Below are 23,051 nucleotides of genomic sequence, written 5' to 3' on the forward strand. Positions count from 1 at the left end.
AATACATAGAGCAATGTTTAACGTTTTACCAGATTTAGTGTTATACTTATTGTCTCATATTTATTCCCCACTAAATGTTTTTTCATGTTCAGATTTAATACAATTATTGTGCACTTGTGATTTTTCTAGACTACATTTTACTGCTGAATTATCCACTAATCTAGTTTATAATAGCATTTCTATCATAGATTATTATTATATATTTTTGTTGTTGTTGTTTTTCTTTATAATGAAGTTTTCTGTATTAAGTAGATTGTGTTTAACACACAAAAGAGTGATTATCAGTTCAACAGTTATAGAAATTATACATGATTAAGAAGAAAAAACTGTGCTGGTGTCGGATTGGTATCGTATCGGTCGATACTCAGAATAATTGGTATCGGATCGATTCTGAAAAAATGGTATCATTGCATCCATAGTTAATATCTTCATATCTTGTCAGTCTTTTTCACATGGTGCAAACAAAATGTATCGAAATGTACTAACAAAAAAAAAATACAGGAAACATGTTAAATTTTAATTTTGGAAAAAATAAAATGTGTTTATATCGTCACATCTTTTCAGTCTTTATTTTTTGACAGCTCCTAATACTGTTAGGTCAGGTTACCTAATGAATGTTGACAAATGAAGCTTAATTGTAACGTGTTATTCTAACATTCATATTAGTAATATTCATATTAGGCTACTATTACTCTCTCTCTCTCTCTCTCTCTCGCTGACTCCTCTAGGGGTCGCCACAGCGGCAGGAATATGCCATTTACTATCACTAATACTAAAATTAATAATAGTGATTTCTATATTCATTCAAATTCAATTAATATATGATTGTTTGAAAGTGCAAAAATGTTGAGACCTAAACTTCATTGGTTCTAGCGTGTCAAACACATTTGAGCTTTCGTGTTATCATATTTAATTGATAAGCTCTTATGTAACTTATGTGCGCTGATCAGTGTTGTGAATAAAAGTCTAAATTAAATCAGTTGAATGATGGACTCACCGGTCGATCTCTGAACTCTTTGAACAAGTCAGGATGAGCGAGTGACAAGCGCTGACGCAGATTTGATGTGTTGCCTCCCGTTTGTATAGTGGAGCATTGAGGTCTCTTGCTTCACCTTTCTCATTACTTTAGTAGCCAAAGTAATGCCATATTTCACTCCTACTGCTCTCTATTTATTAATGTCGGGCGTGTAGAATTAGCTTCCTCTGTTTGATCGGTTTGATCCATCGCGTTCCTCCGTTGTCACCGTTTGCCGGTTTCGCGTCAGTTTGGCTAGCGCACTGCCGCCTAGCGGTGAACTTCGAAACAGCAGCGCATCAAATACCGAATTGAACAAAATTATGATATTGTACCGTCAGAAATATTATATATACCGGTATTTTTGCAGTACCAGTTTACTGCGCATCCCTAAGTGGGACACAGAACATCATTAGGTTTCTGAAATGTTTCAATTCTCCCTTCGCAGGGAGTTTGATTTACAGGCGATCTGACCAATCGTAATCCGCCATTTTTGTCCGACAAAGCAGTCAGGAGATTTAGTAGATTAACGTCAGTGGATTTGAACTTGAAAAGCGGAGTGTGTACAGAACATTGCTTCTGATGTTCATTCATGTTTATTTGATGTTATAAATGAACTAAGGAAGAGGTGATCGGTTCACGAGCGGCTTTAACTGACGCTCTACAGCGATCTGTCACACACACTAAAGAGCCACAAAACGCTATTTATTGTTTAAATTTGAAAGTTGAGACTTTGTTTCATATCAAAAGTCAGCTGGTGTGTCCTGTCTGGCGGTGTGTTGTCAGTGTCTCTCTGCTCCGCGGTGTGTTTTTCACTGCGTGAGAACATGGTGTGTGTGTGAGAGCAGAATGGCGTGTCGGACATAGCAACAGTAACTAAAGGGGGCGGGTCTTCGTGAACAGTCAATCATTAATCATGTGTTTGAGTGATGTGTGAAACTAAAATTAATCAACAGCAACAAAAGTCCTGCATTTTACCTGAAACCAGGACACACGCTTTCATTAAAGTCTTGTGGTTGAATCACAGGCATGAACACAGTTGTGTTTTTAACTGGTCTGGATGGAAGATTTGACCTTAAAGGGCACCTATTATGGAATTTTGAAATGTACCTTTCATGTAGTGTGTAACATAGATCTAAGTGAACAAAAACATCCTGCAAAGTTTGAAATATGAAAGTGCACCGTATATAAAGTTATTGTCTTTCAGAAGTAAGAGTCGACTCGGAGTCATTTTTATGAATCGTTAGAAGACCGAAGCTTTTTCTCTGACTAGATGACGTCAACTTGTCAAGTTATTTGAATACGATACGCCCACTTATTGCGCTCCAAGGCCAGCAGGGAAATATCAGGGGCGACGAGACGCTGTGTTCTGAAGTGCGGCTCAAAAGCAAACTTTTTTCATCTGCCCAAGGAGGAGCATTTGAAGACTAAGTGGCTACAATTCATATATACAACTATACCACAGAAGTATAGTCCGAGCCTTGTGCTTTGCTCGCGCCATTTTGAAGACGATTGCTTTACCAACTTAAATGCAATCAAACTGGGATTCGCGAGCCGGCTGATATTGAAGGAAGGTTCAGTTCCAAGTGTATTTGCATCAGCTTCCTCCTCGGTATCACAACCTGTAAGTGTTATTAATAATTGTTGCTTTTATATTTTATGTAGCATGCTTAATAATTATTTAGTTTGTTGTGTAAGCACCGTTTAGCTTCTAGGTCTTCAATGACAATTGTATTGAGATATGTGAAGTGTTTGTCGTTGTTTTCGGAGTTGTCTTAAATAATAGAGTAATACCTCGTAGTAACGTAACTACATTTTATTTTTTTTATTTTTGTAAAAACGTTATGTTTATGCATCGGGCTAATGCAAACAAAGACTGATTGTGCTTTTACAATATGAACTCTGGGCTATGCTCGCTAACATAACATTACATGCTTTATCTTATTTTTAATTTTTTACTACAAACTATAAAGCAGTGGACTATAATCATTATTATAACACAATTTAATTGATAAAAGCATCATTGTACTCCGTGTTAAAAATAAGTATTATCTCTGTAAACACTGCTGGGTCATCTGACCAATCAACGCAGATTAGCGTCGCGCAAAGGAGGGGTTTGGAAAAATGAGTCGTTGAACGATTCATTTGGGAGTCGGTGAGCAAATCAGGTAAAAATAAATGCATATTATACGACAACAAAAGTGTTTTTTGTCATTGCATGCATGTAAAACTGTTGTTGGGGACTCCCAGAACAACATTAGGAACATTTTAAATGTCATAATAGGTGCCCTTTAACTCAGAATGAAGAGGGTAAAGAATCAGACACACTGATATTGATGTAATTGTGTCATTAACTGAGTAACAGACCAACAGCGTTTACAGTGTGTGAATCTATTAACAATACATTACATAGAGCTTTACACAAGAGCACAATGATGATCATTAATAGACCGAAACTTACAGGATTGTAACTCATTACACTGCTGTATATTAGCAATTTCATAAAAATCAAATACTATAAACTAGGGCTGTCAAAAAATTAATCGTGAATAATCGCATCCAAAATAAAAGTTTGTGTTTACATAATATATGTGTGTGTACCAGTGGCGGACTGGGACAATAATTCAGGCCGGGAATTTGACTCCACTGCCAGGCCACCTCTGCTGCTGCAGTCACCACCACCCTATCACCTTTTCAAAATAAATAAATAAACAAACAAACATTGTAGGCTACATATTGTAGACTAGAAATGAAAAATCTAAATAACTAACACTGTATTCTTTTCCATACCATCTACTTGATTTATTTATTATTTAAACAATTTGACCCACTAACACTATTCTGTCTACTTTTTATACATTTTTATTTATTATATAAAAAATAAGCTACATGTAGACGAAACGAGACTTGACACAGCACCACTTACATATTGTTGCTCGTTTGTTGGTTTAATTTTATCTATTGTGATTATCTAAGTGATTTGTATGTAGTGTTAATTTTGTCACTGTAGTGGCTATTTTATGATATTCACTGATCTTTAGTAAAATATAGATGATTCAAAGAATGTCACATGTGTGACTCTCACTTGTAGTGAGAGAAGATTCTTTTTATGTACCTGGGAAGGCAGAAGGGAGAGACACTCCAGAGAACAGACGAACGAGGACCTCTGACCTAGATGTCAGAAGGCCATTTGGTGAAGGAGGGCTTATGGGCCAACTAGTGACAAATCTAAACTAGTGTTATGGCTTCCTTGTCTATGGAAAACCACTGGATGGAAAACTACTGTGGGAGGAGGGCTCTGAAGAAGAAGGCCTTGAATCTTAGATAAAAGCTTGTTGAGTCTGTCTGGGGGTGTGTCACTCTTCTGCACAGGGTAACAACTGTGTATTAGACTGCTCCTATTCTTGCAAGAATAAATACTTCTATTTTATAATTTGACTCTGAGTGTCCCTTACGCAGTGATGTTTGTTTGATGAATTTTTGCCACAACAATTTGGTGTCAGAAGTGAGATTCCTTGGACGATGCCTCCTGGACCTGAGATCGGACGGTGTTTGGCCACCTGGACTGAGTAAGTTCCAGCTCTACCTCGTAAACTTGAGAGAGAGAGGCCGGCCGATGTCAGAGCCCCGGGAGGATCGACCACTGGAAATCAAAAGAACTCAAGGTGGCACAGAACAACATCTCTGAGTAAGGTAATTAAATTCAGTTTAATTGGGGGAAGAGTGAAATTGAACCATATTGGCTGGGAACTGTTTTCTGTGGTAAGGATCTGAAATTAATTGAGGTCTGTGACAGAACAAGATATTTCAAGCAGATAAATAATCTGGAATTAATTGAGAACTGTGACAGACCAAGACATTTCATACAGATAGGTACCTGAAAATTAATTGTTCCACCACGGAGCAAGTTATTTTTGGGTGCTGAGACTAATTGGGGGAGCCAAGAAAATCGTAACAGATTTTTGGTAAACCATAATTAGGAGAAGCACTAATAGTGCGAACCCAACCGACTTGGGTTAAAAGAAAAGATCGGGTTTGTTTCAGAGACGTCTGACAAATAAAGAGAACGCGCGCAAAGGAAAATCCACAGAAGACAGTGAAACAGCCAAAGTATGGGGATGTTTTAAAAGCAAGCTTGCGAAATTTGGTACACCGGTGTTTTGTCAAATGAGATAAAAATTAAGTGCAGAAATGTATGATATTGAGCGCCACAAGATGGTGCGGGAATCAGTTGAACAGGGCAGTGAGAAACAAAGGTTGTTGTGTCTGTGTTCAACGTGTGTAAAAGTGTGAAAAGACAATGAGTTGTTGGCTTGAAGCAGATAAAAGAGAACGGAGTCGATGTAGAATGTATTTCCATATAGTAAGATTGAATATAACTGATGAAAGGTTTTATTTTTTTTCATCCATTAGATGGATGCATGACATTAGATGTCAGAAGATTTTGTTTGTAACAAAAGTTGAAGTAGCAAGCAGCAATAAGGCTGTCTTTGTGAAGGATTGAGATTTGAGTAATATGATATTTTGGTTTCTGTAAAAACAGTAAGTAGGATAAGTGGGACAGAGACAGTAATGATAATAGTTGTTGTATCGGCAGACTAACCATTTTGAGAAGAAAACAACTGTAGAAAATGTATGTTATGAAAATAACATTTCTGATTAAATGTATGGAACTATTTATGAACGCCTGTTAAGTCAGATTAAGAAATGGTATGAAAAGTGAGGTTCAGATTAAAATAATAAGGTATTGAGTATGATTAACAGGGATTAACATGAAATAAAGATAATTAATGTTTCATTTAGCAAAATGGGGAACAATTCTATATTTTAATGGTAAAATAAAGAGTGAAATTATGTTTATTTTTGGTTTGACAACCATTATCTTTTGAACCTAAAGACTCCAGCTATGCTGGGAGTACAGCAACAGCGCGTGCTTATTCAGCCCGGCTTCTGGGTGTTAAATGTGTACTTGCTATTGTAATCACTGTTGTTGATGATAATACCGAATTAGAGAAATGTAAAGACAGATTTTGGAATTAAATAATGTAAAATGTCAGATATTTTGTTGATATTAAGTCATTGAGGGAAAAAAAAAAAAGACATTGTCTGTTTTATAAAGGAAATTATGGGTCGGGGATAATTTTCCCTGGACAAGTGTTAAAGTTAAACAGAAACTTTGTGAAAACTTTGTTAAAACAATTTATGGATTTCCGTGCAGTTTATGAAAATTAATGTTCTGCCAATAATAATGATGAAGATTATGATTTGGCTAGTGTGATCCGCCACTGGTGGACTGTAAGAGGAACAGAGAACTGCTTATCAGCTCTGTTTACAAACTGATTGGAACACACTGCTTCAAGGGTGTCAGTAAGTTGGTGCTGCTAGAAAGCTCAAGGTGATCGAACTATAGGCAAGGGGACAGAGAGTGTTTTAATTGTGGTCAGCTGCATTTAGCAGTAACTGTAAATGCCCACTCAGAAAGGTAGAAAAGAAAGTTGATGGAATGTGAAAGTGACGTGTATTAATGTGGGTTTGAAAGTAGAACAGGATTTGAAGACGATATTAAAGTTTTCGTCTGAGAAAGAACTGATAATGTGAATGCAGTGCTAAGTAAATGAAAAGAAAGTTGAAAAGAAAGTTGATAGATGGAAGTCGTAAGTAGATTGAAAGAGAAAAGAAAGTTGAAAGATTTAAGTCGTAAGGAAATCATTTTAAAAGGAAAATAACTAAAGTACCAGTAAATGTAAAATTACAGATAGGGAAAATATTTGTAAAGGTAACTAAAAAGATGATTGTCTTTTAATGAAACGCTTAAAAATTTTTTGTTGCAGATAATGTATTAGATAATGTAATTGAGAATCTGACAACTAAAATTGAGATGTTATAATGAAACGTTATTGAGAACTAGAATATCTATTTGTATTTAAGATCAAATAAGTAGAAGTAGCACTGGGTTGCTAAATGTAAAAACAATTTTGTAGAAATGGATCTGATTAAACAAACAGCTTGGTAGTGTTGACCATGAAGCAGCTAGAAGATGTTTTGGTTTCAAAAGATAAGATTGGGACTTGGCTGAAACTGACTCAATATGAGTGGAAATTTGTAATGTCTAAATTCCCTGATGTATGGGCAAAAGACAACTATAAAATTATTCTAAAATTGAAAAGCGTATGTAATTTCTGGCAAAGATGCCTTAAGCTGCCAGAATTAAAAGATAAAGTAGAGAATGTTTAGTATGACAAAAAAAGTGTACCAAGTCCTGAAGGCCTCAGAGTCTCTGTCTCATTCAATGTCAGAAGGCTGTTATCTTAGCCTGTCATGACAATAAGCTATTTAGTAAAGCACAGTTTCAGTTGAAAATTATAGACACAGATGTTAAAAGAAATCATGTTAAAGGAAATCATTGCCATTCAGAGGGCAATTAGTACTTAAATATTTTAGATTGTAAAACTGAATGACTTTAAAGGAGTCTTTAAAATAATAATGTAGACCTGAATGACAGAAGTGACATTTTTGTACTTTGTTATTTTAGGACCAGTAACGTATTTGTCTGATCTTAGCCTTCACCATGACACAGGACCTATGACCATGGCTATAGATGTACATTGAATAGACGTGAATAAAGTTCACTGTGATTTTGTTGATTCAGACAGGTCTAACAGATTTGAGTGATTAAATACTGTTGTTATTAACCTGTCTCCCTTAACATTTATTAGGCATGCAGTCCAGATAGAGGTGACTCCTGAATGTGTCTTTCCTAAGCTCCAGAAAAACAGCTGAGTTCTGTTGAAGAAACTGATTGTGTGATGCGAGCGAGTCACCAGTGGGTACGTGGCTACTCAAAGACGGGATGATTTTCCTGGCCAGGAGACATTCTAACGCAGGGGGTCCCGGACACTGCATCTCCGGATGGAGGTGTTATATGTGAGAAGGTATGAGAGTTGAGCGCTGACTACTAGAGGCCAACTGGGGTCAGCAGAGCATTGTGGGGTCAGCAGAGCATTGTTTGACCGAGAAAATGTAAGTTCCTCTATACCACTCACCAGAGAAAACCCCGCAATTCACTGTATGGCTTGTTTTCAATTGTGACAAGTCTGATGGAAATTATAGATAAAGAGCTGATGGGAGATGTGCTTTCAGGAGCCAGCTGGGACCATCTGATTGTCATTATTTGTTGGGGAGACAGTGACATAACTTATTAATTTATATCAGGAACATGATGTTGTTGCCTTATGGGCAAGGAAAATTATAGAAGTGTTGATTTTGAACTAATATGTCTATAAGATGGTTTTAACTCCTGAAGATCATGAGACATGGTGGGTGGCTAAAGATTAAGACAGTTTTTGTAAGAGTTTGGATAATAAAGGTGAATTGAGAATTTATACAAGTATTCAAACTAAAGATAACCTTAGAAAATGATAGCATAATGTATTTTAGATTATTGTAATGGTTCTAATTTGAGTTAAACATTTGTATATTAACATTTGTGAACTATTAAGGGTTCTAGACTATGATTAATTAAGTTTCAGTCTTAGGAGGCTGTTTGAAAAGATTATTTGTGTAAGAGAGACGGCTGAGTGGAGGAAGGGATTTGGTACTCTGTTTGTCTTTCTGTTATCAGGCATGGTAAGGCAAGCTTAAAGGGGTCATGACATGAGAAACCAAATTTGCCTTGATCTTTTGGTATATAAGAGGTCTTTGTACCATTAAAACGTCCTGCAAGTTTCATAGCTTAAGACGTCCTCCACATTATAAACGAATCATTTATTTAATCAAGCTCTAAATACAGCTCGTTCTGGATCCATGGTAAGAAGTGACGTCACGGTACGAAGTGACGTACCAGCGTTTGCATAATGACCGCCTCCAGCGCAAGACAGCTACGCTTTAAGCGCAAGACAACTACGCTCACTTCGTATCGTTGTCGCGCCCGCGCGCCTCACAAGTGTTCAGTCGCCGGACAGCGAGTGGGTCTGTGTACAGGGAAGTTACGACGCCGCAGATGTGCTGTTCCTGGCTGTGGACAAACAACATCTTTGAATACGCTGCGAAAGATCCAGTCGTCAGGGAAAAATGGATGCACTTTATTTTTTGCGGACGTCTTAGTCACGGCAGTGTTAGTTTAAGCGTTTGTTCTATACATTTTAAGGATGACTGTTTTGAGCTTTGCCAGAAAACTGTTGCTCAAAGATAAGTCCGTGCCGTCTATTCTGGGCTCAACAACGACGACGCAAACTGTAAGTAATGTATTTAAAACTTTAAACTACTTTTTAAATACGCTGAAAGATCCAGTCGTCAGGGAAAAATGGATGCACTTTATTTTTTGCGGATGTCCCAGTCACGGCAGTGTTCTATACATTTAAGGATGACTGTTTTGAGGAAAAAATCCCAATATGATGCTGGCTTTGCTAGAAAACTGTTGCTCAAAGATAAGTCCGTGCCGACTATTCTGGGCTCAATAACGACGACGCAAACTGACTTTTTACCATGGCTAATATAAACACATTTGTATAAGAGAATCTTGAAAATATGTCGCCTTTCTAGTAGGCCTACATGTGATAGAAAATTAAAAATGTTGCCTTTATCAATGCTGCATCTTCAAAGATGGCCTGTCTGTGCATGCATTTTTGTCCGTGGTACACCCTATCATTTCATTGGAATTAGTTAAATAATGTTAAACTGTTAGCAAATGAAGCTATAGGATAATTATGCAACAATAATCCGTTTTCAAGTGTCTCGGGTTAATTTTTTTTTTATTAATTCAAAATAGTTTCACTTTCCATGTGGACACGGGCTGATCCAGTCTTCGTTGTTGTGGTGATGGTTCATTTTCCTCTGATTCCGGCTCAAACATAATAAGGTTTTATCATTGCAAGAGCCATCGCTTCGCATGCATCAGCCGCTATTAAACAGTTGCGCCGAATCCGCAAATGTTCTGGCTGGGGGCGGTAACGTCAGATGCATAGGCACTGACGTTAGCCAATCATAACAGTGGGCGTTAACACTGAACTCTTAAAGGGGAAACACCCCCAAAACAGACTGTTTGAACCAGAGGATGAGAAACAGGGTGGGAAAAGGTCATAAATCACTACATTTTAAAAGTTTTTTGTAAAAAAAACTATAGTAATACTATAATTGCACCTAAGGGAACATAATAATAAAATAAAAAAAACCATGTCATGACCCCTTTAAACAAAATAATGATAATGAACCAAAACAACCCAGTTGACTTTTCTAAAGACAAAATGAATAATGAACAGATAGAACATTTGAAAGGCCATGTAAAATTATATAAAAGCTACAGAAAGATGTGAAGGTTAAATCTTATTTAAACCTTAAATATTATACTTTTAGAGTTAATATAAAAAAAAAAAAAGCAAACATTGGAAATGAGCATTTAACCTATGTGTATCTAGCATGAGTGTGTGTGATGGGGACAGCACTTTATGTCTTGTAGGTGTTAAGTGTAGGGCAGCTATTCCGCCTGAATAGTGAGTATATTGTGTCTTTAACCTCTGGAGAGTGTTTTTTAATTACAGATGTGTTAAGGCAAGTGACAAATTGTAAAGAGGGCAAATGCTGAGTGAATCTGATGAGAAGATGATAGAGAACATGGGACGAGCTTTAAGATCACGCTCCGTCTGGTAGTAATTACTTTTGTCATTTATGATGTGGATTTGAATTACTTTTGGATAAGTTTAGGTATTTATATAAATTGGAATTGTGGAGTTGTAGATCATGGGTTGAAATAAAAGAAGATGTTATAGATTTGACAGCAACAACAAAGATGTGACACATTGGCTAAGTCAATATCAAATTATGCAGAGAGCCATTTGATTTATGATTATCGTAAACAGGAGGAGAATGTTTTTTTTGACTGACATTGACCAAGTCTGTACAGCACGACCTGACGAGATGAAACTACTGATGACTTTTAAAAATGGTTGCGAGACAAAACAACAGGCCTGAAAAGCAGGATACGCAGTGAGACTGAGGGCCGTTGCCCTTCAAATACTTCGATAAGAAAATGAAATTGTGGCTTTAAGTGAAGAATGTAATATTTTTGTTTCAGAGGCAGAGAAAGATGTCTGGAGAAAATTTGTCTGAAGGACAATGGTTGGGTTAGTGTTGAGGGTAAACTTTATCGAACACACTATGTTAAATGTAATGTTAAATTGATGATCGAGTTGTGTCGACCATCAAAAGGGGGATGCTTTATGTTTTATTAGGAATAAATGTTGGAAGAACACTATAGGGGTAATTGGGTAAAGCCCTGAAAGAAGCCATTCTTCTGCCTAACAAAATTGCTGTCTGGATTGTTTCAACAGGAAACGCCAGGACATCGAAGTGGCAGCACGTACTTTACTATCTGACAATAACCTCGAAATTTGTTTTGCTTTACAGAGAGCATGCAGGATTGGGAGACAGGGCAAAATGTGTTGAATAATGGCTATGGATGAATTTTGCTAACTGTCCTGGCCTGATTGTTATTATTGTGGAAAGGTGCTACACCTTGTACAGAGCATAACTTTAAAATGTTCCTTTTTCAGAATGTCAGGATGGATTGCATCAAGCTGAACTGATTCTGTTTTCCAAATGTATGAATATTGACTTGTTAACGTGGATATGTGTTTTTCAGGGGAAAAGGACTCTGACTTTATTAAGCAAGAAATGTCTAATGATAATATGTTTCATTTTGTAAACAGATGGTGAAAATTCCACAGGTCACACCAAAAGGGACGAGGGAAAGACAAGCAGTCACTAACAAAATACTTAATGTCTCCATTCACAGGTCCATGGGGCGAACGAGATGATCAACACGCCTGGAGGAGGATGTGGACCAACTAATGAATTAAGAATGTGGTTTTGTGATGATTTTGAGGATTTTATCTGATTATATTAAAATAGGGCTTAGTATTGATATTGGTATATGACAAATGATTTGATTGGTTACGGATTTATTAGAGAATATTTAAGGCAAATGTTTTCAGGAAGAGAAGATATATTAATTAATGTAAATTATAGGGATTATTGAAGCTTATCAAGTAGAACCACTGCCTGATTGAATTAAAGGTAAAAGAACAAAATATGGTTAGGGAAATGGATATGGGGAAAATGTTGAATGTGCAGGAGTTATGATTGTATGTGTTATTCTGATAATTTTGTTATTCATGGGTGAATGTGAGAAAACTGGAATGTCTGTTCAATTGAAAATGACAGTCTATCTGGATGATGATGATGGTGAACAAAATTATGCAGATGATTCAAGTAGAGATTACAGTTAAATGTGTTGATGTTTTCTTTTTCTTTCTGAGAACGATTGATATGTAAAGAGGGTTAAAAGTAGCAGTCATCCGTGTTACGAGATGGCGTACAAGGACAGGGTTTGAAACTGAGGGATTTTTTTATTTATTTTATTTTATTTTTTTATTTTTATTTTTTTATTTATTTATTATCTGTTTGTTTTCCTACTGTGCTATAATCTTTTTCCTTACTAGTGTGACTGCGGTAGTGAGCCCGGCATTAGTAAATTGTTTACTTGCTTGCTAAATAATTAATGGGGCTTTCCCCCACAAAAACAGCCTTATGCTTCTTCATTCTAAACTTTTTCTTCACAGGTTCAAGGAGACTGATTTTTATGATGTGATGTAATGACTTGAACTTGCATTTTATTATTATTGTTATTATTATTATTATGTTTGATTAATAATGATAAAAAGTGAGGAGTGTAGTGGCTATTTTATGATATTCATTGATCTTTAGTAAAATATAGATGATTCAAAGAATGTCACATGTGTGACTCTCACTTGTAGTGAGAGAAGATTCTTTTTATGTACCTGGGAAGGCAGAAGGGAGAGACACTCCAGAGAACAGACGAACGAGGACCTCTGACCTAGATGTCAGAAGGCCATTTGGTGAAGGAGGGCTTATGGGCCAACTAGTGACAAATCTAAACTAGTGTTATGGCTTCCTTGTCTATGGAAAACCACTGGATGGAAAACTACTGTGGGAGGAGGGCTCTGAAGAAGAAGGCCTTGAATCTTAGATAAAAGCTTGTTGAGTCTGTCTGGGGGTGTGTCACTCTTCTGCACAGGGTAACAGCTGTGTATTAGACTGCTCCTATTCTTGCAAGAATAAATACTTCTATTTTATAATTTGACTCTGAGTGTCCCTTACGCAGTGATGTTTGTTTGATGAATTTTTGCCACAACATCACCTATTTTTAATTTAGTCTTAGTCTTGTGCCAAATGTCTTAGTTAGTCTTAGTTTTAGTCAACTAAAAGTCTCGTCATTTTAGTCTAGTTTTAGTCAAAAGAAACTCAAGGTATCTTAGTCAAGTTTTAGTCGACTAAAAGTCTCGTTATTTTAGTCAAATTTTAATTAGTCGTCTAATTTTAGTCAAAAGAAACTCAATATTTCTACGTTTTAGTTAAAACATTTTAGTCTTTTTTTTAAATAACAAATTATTTCTGATATTATTTCTGATAACTATTTCAGTCAAATAGTGTTTCACACATCTCAAATATTGGTTAAATGTCATAATTACCTGAAAAAAAATGTAATAGATTTTTTTAATGCAACTAGTTTTTAACATTAATCTGTAAATAACAGATGAATATTCAATCTCCTGATGATGGCAAGAGACGATTGGAGACGAAAATGAAGAGAGATTTTATCTTAGTTTTTATTTTATGCAAAACATTCTCGTCTTTTTTCGTCAACAATAATGCATGTTAATTTAGTCTCAGTCAGCGTTTTTGGACATTGGTGCAGTCTCGTAATCGTCTCGTCTTAGTCATGGAAAACAAGGTCGTTGACGAACATTTTTAGTCTCGTCTCGTCTGACGAAATGAACACTATTTGGATGAAAGCGTTCGTCTGCCAAATTATTACAAATATAATGTAAATGTAATCTTGACCGACCTGTTCCCTTACTGGCGAACATGGCTGAGATTTTGCAGCTTGCTGCGTCTGTGGCCAGGGCTTTTTTCCTTTTTAAACGCTCCCTCTGCTCCTCCTTTGCGTTTACGCTCCATTTTTTGAACTATTTAGTCAGTTATTAGGCAGTGCTTCGTGACGTTGGGTGGGATTGTCATTTTCACTCCGCCATTATGATTCGTCGATTGAGAGATCCGTCAATTAATTCGTAGTTGCACACCAGCCTATCACATGCCAGGCTGATCGTCTGCGCAGCCGGCAGGCCTTTTTTTTTTTTTGGCAGCCGGCAGGCCAGAACGACCGTCAGGCCACCGGGAAATGTCCCGGTGCTCCCGATGGCCAGTCCGCCCCTGGTGTGTACTATGTATAATTATTTATATATATATAAACACACACAATCATGTATATTTTTAAGAAAATTTGTTTTTATTTATATATAAAATATTTATATATAATATAAATTATATAAATGTATATACAGTATATAAATTAAAATATTTTTAAATATATACATGAATGTGTGTGTATTTATACATAATAATTATACACAGTACACACACATATATTATGTAAACACAAACTTTTATTTTGGATGCGATTAATCACGATTAATTTTTTGACAGCCCTAGTTTATAGTATTTGATTTTTATGAAATTGCTAATGAGTTATAACCCTTTAAATTTCAGCCCTACTATAAACATAACTTTAATAGAAATGATATACCTGAGATCCGGCCGTTTGTCTCCACTCTTAAACATTATTCGCGGCGGATCCATAGAGCGGTCACTCTTCACAGACACACAGCTGGACTCTGGGTTTGAGCTCTTCTGCTGGACTGAACTGGACAGAGAACAGATTCAGTTTAATCCTTTACATTACTGTGATTACATTCATCCTGCAGCAAAACTACTTTGAGGAAACAATGATCTTTTTATTTAATATTTCATGTTAGTTTCAAAACAAAAATAGGCAAAAAAATCATATTTTTTCTGTAAACTTCCTTTGATCTCTCTCTCTCTCTGTGTGTGTGTGTGTGTGTGGGGGGGGGGGGGGGTTAGATTAAATGTAATCTAACATTTCTGCAACGTTTCACACAGAAACAACTTTTTTCAATATTTAACAGTGTTTGTTGAAAGTACCTGCATCCTGGAGACAAATCTCCATCTCTGGACGCTTGTGGATCACCCATGATGAAGCTGCAGGAGAATCTGATGAGCTCGATCTCCTCCACTGACTCTGAATGAAGAACACAATCAGACACTAAAATAAATGATTAAATTAATCAATCTTCATAATTTAGCTGAACATATCTGGAGAGTGGGAGAAAAAGGATCATGTGACTGCGTTAACTCAAGCTCATTGGGCCTTTTCACACACAAACAAGTCGACCGTTAGATTTATAATTTTATGAAAAATAACCGAGAAACATATGGAGTTTCCTTTCTGTCTTTTTTATTCAATCAAACATAATGCGTTAGCGTAAAACTAATTATTTTGTAAAAGAAAAAATTTAAAGATTGCAAAAAAGTCTTCTTAAGGCGTAAAAAATAAAGAAGTTGATAACAAAATGATTTGCAGTGTATGTAAAGTAGTGGGTGTGGTCAACCTGTCACTTCGACTCAGGGTGACCAATAGGAAAGGGCCTTCCACCCTGGTTGGTAGAGACCGCCCACTGACACAGCTTTATTCACAAAAGATTTAGACCCGCAAACAAGACAGCAGAAAGGAGAGCAACATTTGTGCGTTTGTGATGAAAAGTGTTCGAAATGCACAAAGAAAAATAAAGGTTCTCTTACGAGAGATACTCTCGTACTGCGTTGTCGTAGCAACGCATTGGGGAAAATCCTTTTCCACGAGAATACTGAAGCAAAAAATTATCCTTAATTTTGTATCAATGTAAAACGCATTGCCACAGCATACAGACCTAGGCGAGACGGCTCGCGCGCCTATTGGCTGCTGTGCGGCAAATGCTTAAGCCAATGGAGCGAGCCCATGAGTGACGTCACACCCAATGAGCCCTCCTGCGTCACGTCCCGCCTAAACGGGCGTGGCTTAGGGCTATATATTTCGCTCACAGGCTTATGAACTCTGATTTTTAATCCTTCAGCGAAGAGCACCTCATCGCTGATCCGAGCAGAAGAAGCGGCGCCGTCGAGAGAGCACATCAGCGGGAGAAGTCACGACAAGCTGCTGGCACCGCCGCCTTCGTCGCCTTCCAGCTGCGCGTTCCGGCGCTAATATCCTTTCACTGTGTTGAGTGTGTGTGAGGTCGCCGGCGCGACTCACACTTTTTCTCTCTTTTGTATCTAGAGCGGCGTCTTCTTCTAGATGCCTCTCTGCGGTTCGTACAAACGAACCACGCTCAGCGACGGGGACCGCCACGTGATTTGCGCTTCCTGCCTGGGCGAGGAATACGCGGCTATCGCCCTCGCGGATGGCGGCTGCCATCACTGCGAACTACTGCCTCTGGCGACTCTGCGGACTCGCCTGGCGTCGTTCCAGGAGCCCGTGTTCTCCGCTGTTGTGCCGCGCCGTAAAAAGCGCCGTGCACAGCGGAACCCCGAACCTCCGTCAAGCCGTCAAAGTTCGCCGGCGCGCCCGCGAACTGTGTCTCCGGCTTCCTCAGCGTCGATACCCGACGGACAGCGACCACAGATTGCCGCCGCTTCCGTCGACGATATCGATGACATCGCTATCGACGACCTGCTGAGGGACGAGGACTCGTGCTCGGTTTTGGCTTCTGGCAGCGAGGATTGGGCGAGCTCTGCGGACCTCGCGCCCCCTGCCCCCACGCCGAAAGGAAAAAGAGCGAGCATCGAGGCGGAGCTCATGCGCGTTCTCACTCAAGCCACGGCGAGCCTTGGCCTTGAGTGGGTTTCGCCCGAGCAGCCCGCTAAAAACCGACTGGATGGCTATTTTCTGCCCGGGGAGAAGTCGACGCCTGTCTCAAAGCCCGCCCCCTTCCTTCCTGAGCTTCATGAGGAGGTCGCGAGAGCTTGGACTTCCCCGTTTTCTACGAGGACGAGGTCATCTGTTTCCCTAGCGTTCTCCGAGGTCGACGACGCTAAAAACAGAGGCTACCTTTCCCTCCCGCCGGTCGAAGAGCCTATCGCGGCCCACTTATGCCCACCCCCCGCTGGACGGCGGGCTAAGATGGCGCTGCCTTCAAAGGCTTGCCGCACGACGTCATCCCTGCTCCGTCGCGCTTATGCCGCCAACGGACAGGCCGCGTCAGCGCTGCACTCCATGGCGACGCTGCAGATATTCCAGGCCGATCTCCTCCGCAAGCTGGACGAGAACGGACCCGATGCGATCTGCGTGGCGGATCTGAGAAGCGCTACAGACCTGGCTCTTCGCGCTTCGAAGTCTGCGGCCCAAGCCATCGGACGCAGCATGGCGGCGATCACCGTGTCTGAGAGGCACCTCTGGTTAACGCTCTCAGACATGCCAGAAGCAGAACGGACACAGTCCTTGACGCCCCGCTCTCCCCTGCTGGCCTCTTCGGGACTTCGGTGAAGGACTTCACCAACAGGTATGCGGAGGTGCAGAAGGCGACCCAGGCTATGAAGCACTTCCTGCCGAAGCGCTCCAGCTCTGCAGCAGGCCGTGCGAAACCGCCCGCTCAGAGCTCACAGCCGAGACCGCCGCCCAGCTCCTCATCTCAGCGCCGCCAGACCCAGAGCTCGAGACCGCGCTCTCGCTCTTCCGGTCGCCGCGCCGCGTGGCCCGCGACAGAAGGTAGCGTTGAAGCCAGAACCCCCGAAGACATCCTAGCATTGCTAGGGAAGCGCCGGTGTTCAAGTCCCGCTGCGGCCGGACCCTCACCGAAGCTCACCGCTCGTGCAGTCCCAAGAGAAGTGATTGTACCTGCGATTATTGCAGTCAACAGGCGCGTCTCAATGGCCGCTTGCCTGCACACAACAGCCGTTTTCACGGCTACCCAGATAAATCCATTAAAGAGTGCATTTTCTGGTGTCCCGGCCACGGCCGATGGTGTTTCTTGTGTAGTAAATCTGCCCGCTGTAATGTGCACATCCCTACACACAAACACGGCCCCACACGCAGGGCCCGCGCACATAAAATCGACACAGTTTGATTGCGCGTTAAAAGTAGCACACGTGCCCACTACCCAGTGCCCACTAATGCTACCTCCTGCTAATCGCACGGTTTCTGTAAAAACAAAACCTGCGTGCAGGCGCTCCGCTCCGGCGAGCGATGCTATAAAGGTGGTAAACGTGCCCGGTCCCCAGTGCCCGCGTTCCCACACAAGCACTACGGTTCCCATGGAACCCGTCCAGCCCTCCCTCTTCCGCCTAAAGGCTGTCGAGGGGTCGAGCGCGGACATTCTGCTCGCTCTCATAAGCGCGGCCCCGGCCTCAGATGTTACGAGCAAGACACTTATGTCGCAGCTCGCGAAAGCCGCTGTATCGCTAGTCGATCAGAGCGCGCTTTTCACTCAACCCCTAGCTACACGTGCAGATGCATGGGAAAAGCTTCTCGGGGTTTCAAAATGGGTGTTAAACATCATAAAAGAAGGCTATTCGCTACAGTTTCGCAGACGCCCTCGCCACCACGCGGCGCGCGTCGAGACTTCGGTAGATTCGAACGTAGCACATCTACTTCGAGCCGAAATTCAGAAACTTCTGAGAAAAAGGGCTATCGAACCTTTATCTCAGGCTCAGAGCGAAGGGGGGCTTTACAGCAGATACTTCCTGGTACCCAAGAAAGACGGGGGTCTCAGACCCATACTAGATCTGAGGCAGCTGAACAAAGCGCTTGTGAAACGCCAGTTCAGAATGCTAACGACCAGAAAAATCCTCGCGCATGTTCGCCAAGGAGACTGGTTCATGTCAGTAGATCTAAAAGACGCGTATTTTCAAATACAAATTGCATCACGTCACAGGCGATTTTTGAGATTCGCCTTCGAGGGCCAGGCATACCAGTACAAAGTCCTGCCGTTCGGCTTGTCTCTAGCACCCTGTACATTTACGAAGTGCATGGACGCAGCACTCGCTCCCCTCAAACTGCAGGGCGTTCGAGTGCTGAACTATTTGGACGATTGGCTCATTCTAGCCCAATCTCATTCAGAGATAGTGGCGCACAGAGCACTGCTGCTGAGTCACCTCGAGAATCTCGGTCTCACAGTAAACTGGGAAAAGAGTTCGCTATCTCCCAGTCAGAATATTTCTTTCCTGGGACTAGAACTGAACTCGCTGTCGATGACAGCGCGGCTGTCACAACAGCGCGCGCTGCGCATTCAGCGCACAGTCAGCTCATTTCGCTGCGGCGCTGTTCTCCCTCTAAAGGGCTTTCAGATAATGCTAGGTCTGATGGCCTCAGCATCTGCAGTACTGCAGCTGGGCCTGCTACGCATGCGCCCGCTGCAGATATGGCTCAAGGGGAGGGTGCCATGCAAAGCATGGGCCACCGGTCGGCTTCGCCTCAAGGTCAATCAAGCTTGCGTTGCAGCTTTGAAACCATGGAAGTCAAAAGACTGGTACCTGTCAGGTGTAAGCCTAGGGACTTCCTCGAGTCTGAGGGTGGTGTCTACGGACGCATCCAACGCAGGATGGGGAGCGCTGCTCGAGGGCAGACCGCTGTTTGGCCTTTGGTCAGAGCGGGAGAAGCTCTTCCATATAAACTGCCTCGAGATGTTAGCAGTGTGCAAAGCGCTCACTCGCTTTCGTCCCCTGATTATGGGCTGCCATGTACTGATACGTTCAGACAGCATGTCTGTGGTGTCATACATAAATCGCCAGGGCGGCCTCAGGTCCCTGTTGTTATACAGGCTGACCAGACGCCTTCTGATATGGGCGCGCTGCAACCTCCTTTCACTAAGGGCTGCGCACGTGCCAGGGCACCTGAATGTTGGACCAGATGTACTGTCCAGGAACCGCGTTCCGGCAGGAGAATGGTCGTTACACCCACACACAGTACAACTGTTGTGGAGGAAATTCGGCAGAGCGGAAGTGGACCTCTTTGCGTCCCCAGAGAACGCTCACTGTCTAGAATTTTTCTCAAAAAGCAAGGACGCGCTGGCTCATCAGTGGCCACGCCGTCCCCTGTATGCTTTTCCCCCTGTCTCCCTCCTGACTCAGGTGGTGGAGAGGATCAGGGAAGAAGGATGCTCAGTGCTGCTAGTAGCGCCGCTCTGGTTGAATCAACCCTGGTTCCCAGCTGTGATGCAGTTAGCCAGCACCGCCCCGTGGCCAGTGCCTCTGAGGAGGGATCTCCTCTCTCAAGCAAGCGGCTCGATTTGGCATCCTCACCCGGAGCTATGGTCCCTTCATGTGTGGGCCATCAACGGGTATCCGCTGACCTCCCTCAGGGAGTGTTAAACACGATCACACAAGCTAGAGCTCCGTCTACGCGACGGCTCTATGCGTCGAAATGGTCAGTTTTCTCTGGCTGGTGCACATCTCGCGGCGTGTCACCCCCAGACTGCGGAGTGACAGAGGTTTTATCCTTCTTACAAGAGATGTTGGATAGCGGGAGATCCCCTTCCACACTCAAAGTATACGTGGCGGCTATAGCGGCTTTCTCTGAAACCGCGCACGGCCAGTCCATAGGAAGGAACGATTTAGTCATTCGGTTCCTTAAAGGAGCTAGGAGACTTAATCCACCCAGACCTCCCACAGTTCCCATTTGGGACCTTTCCACGGTGCTGGACGCCATGAAGGGTCCTCCTTTCGAGCCTCTTCAGGAGATTGATATGAAACACCTGTCGCTCAAGACGGTGTTTCTCCTGGCTCTCGCTTCAGTGAAGCGCGTTGGGGACTTACACGCGCTCTCGGTGAGCGCGTCGTGCATGGAATTTGGGCTTAATGACTCCAGAATCGTGCTCAAACCTAAGCATGGTTACGTTCCGAAATCCCTAAACACACCTTTAGGGCGCAGGTTATTTCCCTGTCTGCCCTTCCGGTCACCGGGGATAGTATGGACGAAAATCTCATCTGCCCGGTTAGGGCGTTGAGAGCTTATGTGTCACGCTCGTCTGCTTTCAGACAGACAGAGCAGCTCTTCGTTTCATTCAGTGGGCGTCTCAAGGGACTGGCCACTTCGAAACAGAGCTTATCCAGATGGATAGTGGACGCTATAGCTCTAGCGTACGCATCCAAAGGCATTCAGTGCCCTTTGGGTGTTAGGGCGCACTCCACGAGAAGTATGGCTTCTTCGTGGGCTTGGTCGAGTGGGATTGCCTTACAGGATATTTGTATGGCGGCAGGCTGGGCCTCACCGTCTACATTTATCAGGTTTTATAACCTTGAGGTACCCGCCTTACAGGCCAAGATATTTTCGGTTTAAATAGCCGTATTTGTTAGACTGACTTTTCAGTCGTCTATTATGGCATAATTATGCTGAAGCTGCTGAGCGCAGTTTTTTCTGTACTGATCTGCTAAGCGCAGTCGACTCTATACTGATCTGCTAAGCGCAGTCATCTCTATACTGATCTGCTGGATGCAGTCACTTTTGTGGGAGATGGTGGTTAGAATCCACCTCTTTCAGGATTCTCTGTGAGTCCTAAAGGTGATTATGTACTGTATGAACCCCAGCTCAGTGCTCTGGGTCTATGGTGTCGGATCACTGCACACACGGCGTCTTACAGGGTGTTCCCCAATGCGTTGCTACGACAACGCAGTACGAGAGTATCTCTCGTAAGAGAACGTAGAGAGAGGAACGAGTACTGCGTTTCTTGCCTTGTATGCGCTCTGGTTGCTTTCGCTGTTAAAAATCAGAGTTCATAAGCCTGTGAGCGAAATATATAGCCCTAAGCCACGTCCGTTTCAGCGGGACGTGACGCAGACGTCACTCATGGGCTCGCTCCATTGGATTAAGCATTTGCCGCACAGCAGCCAATAGGCGCGCGAGCTGTCTCGCCTAGGTCTGTATGCTGTGGCAATGCGTTTTACATTGATACAAAATTAAGGATAATTTTTTGCTTCAGTATTCTCGTGGAAAAGGATTTTCCCCAATGCGTTGCTACGACAACGCAGTACTCATTCCTCTCTCTAGAGAGAACCGAGGTTACGTTAGTAACCGAGTACGTTTTCAAAGATTTACATGAACTGCAAATAATTTTGTTATAAAGCCTTTTTTTTTTTTTTTGCAATCTTTTAATTTTTGTAATTACAAAATAATTTGTTTTACTCTCAAACACAGTATGTTTGATTGAATAAAAAAGACACAAAGGAAACTCAATAGAAACGCTGATTGAACATGTTCGGGTGAAACAAAAAACAACCCCGGACACACATCGACAGACACTGATCCGATTTTAAAAAAACGTGTTTGTTTGCGTTTGTGTGAATTGCAATTGGCCTATGAATGTTTACACATAAGCAAAACTTCTGAAGAATCAAAGGGAACAAAGGAAACATTGAAGTGAAAGAAACCCTTTATTAAAGGTTTCATATCAAGCAATCACGTAAAATGTCCTCCAGAGATTCATATTAATATGAGAAAGTCACACATGAACACTCACCTTGATCAAACTTTTACAAGATACAGGATCTCAAATCCTCCAGCTTTAACATCATAAACTACACGTAAACTCCTTCTTAAACGTTGATAACACTTTGATGCTGTTTTTTCCGTGTCGTATTTCGTATTTTTCCTGCTTAAAATGGCGACAGGAGAACTTGCTTTGAGAACTTTCTATGTGTGTCGAGAGAGAGAGAGAGAGAGAGAGAGAGAGAGAGAGAGAGAGAGAGAGAGAGAGAGAGAGAGAGAGAGAGAGAGAGAGAGAGAGAGAGAGAGAGAGAGAGAGAGAGAGAGAGAGAGAGAGAGAGAGAGAGAGAGAGAGAGAGAGAGAGAGAGAGAGAGAGAGAGAGAGAGAGAGAGAGAGAGAGGAGAGAGAGAGAGATGCTGCGTTCCAAACCGCATACTCAATGAGTAGGTACTTAATTTCAATAAGTACTTACTTAACGAGCGCTAAAAGAGTAGGTAAATAAAAGATAAAAAAAATAGAACTTTTATAGCCAAATCTCGTTAAGTATGAATGCGAACCGGACATCTGCCATGTTGACGTTATCATGTGACCTACGACGCGTTATCACAAGTTTTTTTTTTTTTTTATTGAAGGCAACAATGGGTACAAAC

The 23,051-nt window shown here is 41.5% G+C and overlaps 1 protein-coding gene across 3 annotated transcripts in view; it reads right to left on the reverse strand.

Moving 5' to 3' along the window:
* The window catches only part of LOC307005392 (NLR family CARD domain-containing protein 3-like), a 232,388-nt gene extending 209,796 nt beyond the window's left edge, over positions 1–22,592 (reverse strand). The window contains exons 1-4 of one of the 3 annotated variants that reach the window (XM_079625513.1): positions 22,435–22,592; positions 15,092–15,188; positions 14,676–14,792; positions 1,994–2,089 (exon numbers count right to left, since the gene is read on the reverse strand). In XM_079625513.1, coding sequence (XP_079481639.1) covers positions 1,994–2,089; positions 14,676–14,792; positions 15,092–15,141 — 263 coding nt within the window. In that variant the 5' untranslated portion in view covers positions 15,142–15,188; positions 22,435–22,592. The remainder of the gene's footprint in view (positions 1–1,993; positions 2,090–14,675; positions 14,793–15,091; positions 15,189–22,434) is intronic. The other 2 variants (XM_079625511.1, XM_079625514.1) reach the window with 2 other exon arrangements.
* Positions 22,593–23,051: the final 459 nt, after the last annotated feature.

This window comes from Phoxinus phoxinus, assembly GCF_949152265.1.
Source record: "Phoxinus phoxinus genome assembly, chromosome: 10".
Taxonomy (NCBI): Eukaryota; Metazoa; Chordata; class Actinopteri; order Cypriniformes; family Leuciscidae; genus Phoxinus; species Phoxinus phoxinus.